This window comes from Pseudopodoces humilis, chromosome 11, assembly GCF_049639895.1.
Source record: "Pseudopodoces humilis isolate 2021_Gansu_Grassland_sample_001 chromosome 11, ASM4963989v1, whole genome shotgun sequence".
In the NCBI taxonomy this organism is placed as follows: Eukaryota; Metazoa; Chordata; class Aves; order Passeriformes; family Paridae; genus Pseudopodoces; species Pseudopodoces humilis.
Window position 1 is genome coordinate 4,885,829 of NC_142210.1, and position 3,317 is coordinate 4,889,145.

At 62.7% G+C, this 3,317-nt stretch overlaps 1 protein-coding gene across 1 annotated transcript; it reads left to right on the forward strand.

Annotated features, from left to right (window-relative positions):
- Positions 1-1,850: 1,850 nt before the first annotated feature.
- Positions 1,851-2,797, forward strand: SOX14 (SRY-box transcription factor 14). Its single transcript, XM_005529533.3, has one exon. It carries the CDS (start codon positions 1,851-1,853, stop codon positions 2,571-2,573), a length of 723 nt encoding a protein of 240 aa, XP_005529590.1. The 3' UTR covers positions 2,574-2,797.
- The last annotated feature ends 520 nt before the right edge of the window (positions 2,798-3,317 follow it).

A 3,317-nucleotide genomic window follows, 5' to 3' on the forward strand; every position in this document is an offset into this window, starting at 1 on the left:
CGCCCGGGCACGCCAGTCCCGGCCCGTGGCGAGCGTTCCACGCGTGGCACCGAGGTCCCCGAGAACGGGCCAGGTCTCAGGCGAGCCCGGGGGGCAGCTGAGGGAAGGGGCAGCCCGCACCCACCTCTTCTTGTTTGCGGGTGCCATGTGAACATCAGCGGCTGCTGGGGGTGGGGAGAAGCTCGGGGGATTCCACCGCGGGATGGGGGCAAGTTTCCCTGGGGAAGATGCGGTGCCGTAGCGGGAGGATCCCGCCCGGGGAGGGCGCTTGGGCAAGGGGGTCCCGGAGCGGGCTGGGAAATTGGCGGCGCATTTCTGGGCGCAACGAAAAAAGCCTCTGGGATGGAGCCGGCGGCAGCAGAGCCAAAGCCTCGGGCACTGCCGGCCCCGTCCAGGTGAGCGGACTCCACATCCTTGGCCCCTTTCTTCTTCCTCCTCCTCCTCATCTTCCTCTTCCTCCTCCTTCTCCCCGGTTCCGCAGGCACAGGGCTCTGCCGAGAAATGAAAGTCATTTATTGCGAAGAAGGAGGAAATAAGGGCGAAGGTGGTTTATTCTATTATTATTATTAATATTATTCGGAGGACGGGGGGGAGCTGAGAGCCCCCCAGGAACGGTGACCCGGCACGCAGCGGCCCGCGGCGGCGGCTCCCCTCGGGCAGGAGGCGAAGTTTTGGGCGGAGAGGTGCGGGGGCACCCCGGAGGGGCCGGGCCGGCCTCCCCCCGTCCGTCCCGGGAGCCCCCCCCGACATCTCGTTTCTCTCCCCGGTCGCTGTCGGACGCGGGCGGGCGGGGGCAGGGGGCGGCCCGGGGGGGTCTTTTCGGAGCAGGTTTGTTAACCAAAGCAGGTGCTAAAAACCAATAAGCCCGGAACAAACGCGGTTCCCCCCGGGAGCCGGGACAATTGTTTCCATTTAATAAATATTTTCCCCACGGGCGTTTCGCGGGAGGCAGGCAATTATTCAAAGCAAGCCGGGACGCGGGCCGGCTCCCGGGGTTAAGCGGGGCTGCGGAGCGGGGAAGGCGGGGGTTGGGGAAGCGGGAGAGCGGCCGGGAGCGCGGGGAAAGGCGGGGGCAGCGGGGGGAACGCGGACGGCGGCGGCCGCCCGGAGGAGCGCGGCGCCCGCAGCCCCGACGGCGGCGGCGGCAGAGCCTGGAGGGCGGCGGGACCGGCCCCGCTCCGCACGCCCCAGGGATGGGGGAGCGTAAGGAAGATGGGGGCGACCCCCTTCCGCCTCCCCCTGCCCCCCCAGCCGCCATTAGCGCAGCAACTCACAAAAGCCTTCCTTTTAATCCGCGCGTTGGAAGGAGGGGGGGGGGGGGGTGGGGGGTGGGGGGGGGGGGTGTCCTCCTGTCCCCTCCTTCCTTCCTCCTCCTCCCTCCGCTGTCCCCTCCCCTCCTCTTCCTCTCGCCCTTCCTCTCTCCCTCTCTTTTTAAGCGGGCCCCCTCCGCGCTGATTGGGCGCCCGGCCGCGCTGTGACCGCCCTGCCGCTATGTCAGCCTGCCCGCCGCAGCCCCGCGCCTTTGAACTGCCCCGCACCGCCCCGCGTCCCCACCGCCGGCCCGCTGCTGCGCCCGGCGGCTCCCCGCCCGCCTAGTGCCCGCCGGGCCCCGCGGGCCTCCGCTCCGCTCCGCGCTGCTCCGCGCCCCGCCCCGGCACGGCTCCCGCCGGGGACGGCCTTGGCGGAGGACCTGTGATGATCAGCTGAGCCCGCTCCTGCCGCTCCTCCGGCTCCTCCGGCCTTCTCCCGCCGTTCCTCCTCCTCCTCCTCCTCCTCGTCCTGCCGCCGCCGTCCGGCGCCCCGAGCCGCCGCGCCCCGCAGAGCCGCCCGTCCGCCCGCCCGGCAGAAGCATGTCCAAGCCCAGCGACCACATCAAGCGCCCCATGAACGCCTTCATGGTGTGGTCCCGCGGCCAACGGCGCAAGATGGCCCAGGAGAACCCCAAAATGCACAACTCGGAGATTAGCAAGCGGCTGGGCGCGGAGTGGAAGTTGCTCTCCGAGGCGGAGAAGCGCCCGTACATCGACGAGGCCAAGCGGCTGCGGGCGCAGCACATGAAGGAGCATCCCGACTACAAGTACCGGCCCCGGCGCAAGCCCAAGAACCTGCTGAAAAAGGACAGGTATGTCTTCCCTTTGCCTTACCTCGGGGAAACAGATCCCTTAAAGGCCGCCGGGCTTCCCGTGGGGGCCACTGACTCGCTGCTGAGCTCCCCGGAGAAGGCCAGGGCTTTCCTGCCTCCCACCTCAGCACCTTACTCCTTACTTGACCCCAGCCAGTTCAGCTCCAGCGCCATTCAGAAGATGACTGAGGTTCCTCACACCTTAGCCACCAGCACCCTGCCCTACGCCTCCACCTTGGGATACCAGAACGGGGCGTTCGGCAGCTTGAGCTGCCCCAGCCAACACACCCACACTCACCCCTCGCCAACTAACCCGGGCTATGTCGTGCCATGTAACTGTACCGCTTGGTCGGCTTCCAGTTTGCAACCTCCAGTTGCCTACATATTATTCCCAGGCATGACCAAGACTGGGATAGACCCCTATTCTTCAGCACACGCGACTGCCATGTAACACCCACCCACCCACACCCCCACGGGCGTGTGTGTGTGCGTGTGTCCCCCACCCCGGCCGGCAGCTGGAACTGGGATTCCTCCGTGTGTGCATGTACATAAAACCTGCAGGAGCAAAAGGCCACCCGAACCAGGACTCTGCCGCCCGTCGCCGGGCCGGGACAGACGCGGACGCTGCCTCGGAGATGCTCTCGCCTAAAGCTCGCCACGAGAGCTGGCCCCAGGCTCGGGGGGGATCTGCAATCGCGGGGGCAGATAGGAGCCCGGCACTTGTAAGAGTTGTAAATGTGTTTAAAAACAGAAAAGAAAAGCGAACCTTGAACTGCCCTTTCGGGACAAAGCGGGGAGAAAAAGAGAAAAAGACGAAAAGGAAAAAAAAAAAGAGAGGCTGTTTCGATTTTTATTTATTCTCTTAATGTCTGTGAGTTCTCCAGGGTCTCATGTCACTTGGACTTGACTTTGGGAAGTCCCGGTCGTACTCTGATTTAATTTTTTTTTTTTTTCCTTGTTGTTTTCCTTTTGCACATTGAAAGACGAGATCAGCTGTGTTATATATATATAAATATATATATATTTTGCCACCACGTACTACTAGGTAAAATTGCTTTTCATGTGAGAAAAAAGGCTCTTCAAAGTTAAAAAAGAAAAAAAAAAAAGAAAAAAAAGGGGAGAAACATTTATATTTAAAACATATGATAGTGTTTGCTTAATTTAAAACAGATAGTCCTTAAATTTGTGTGATCCA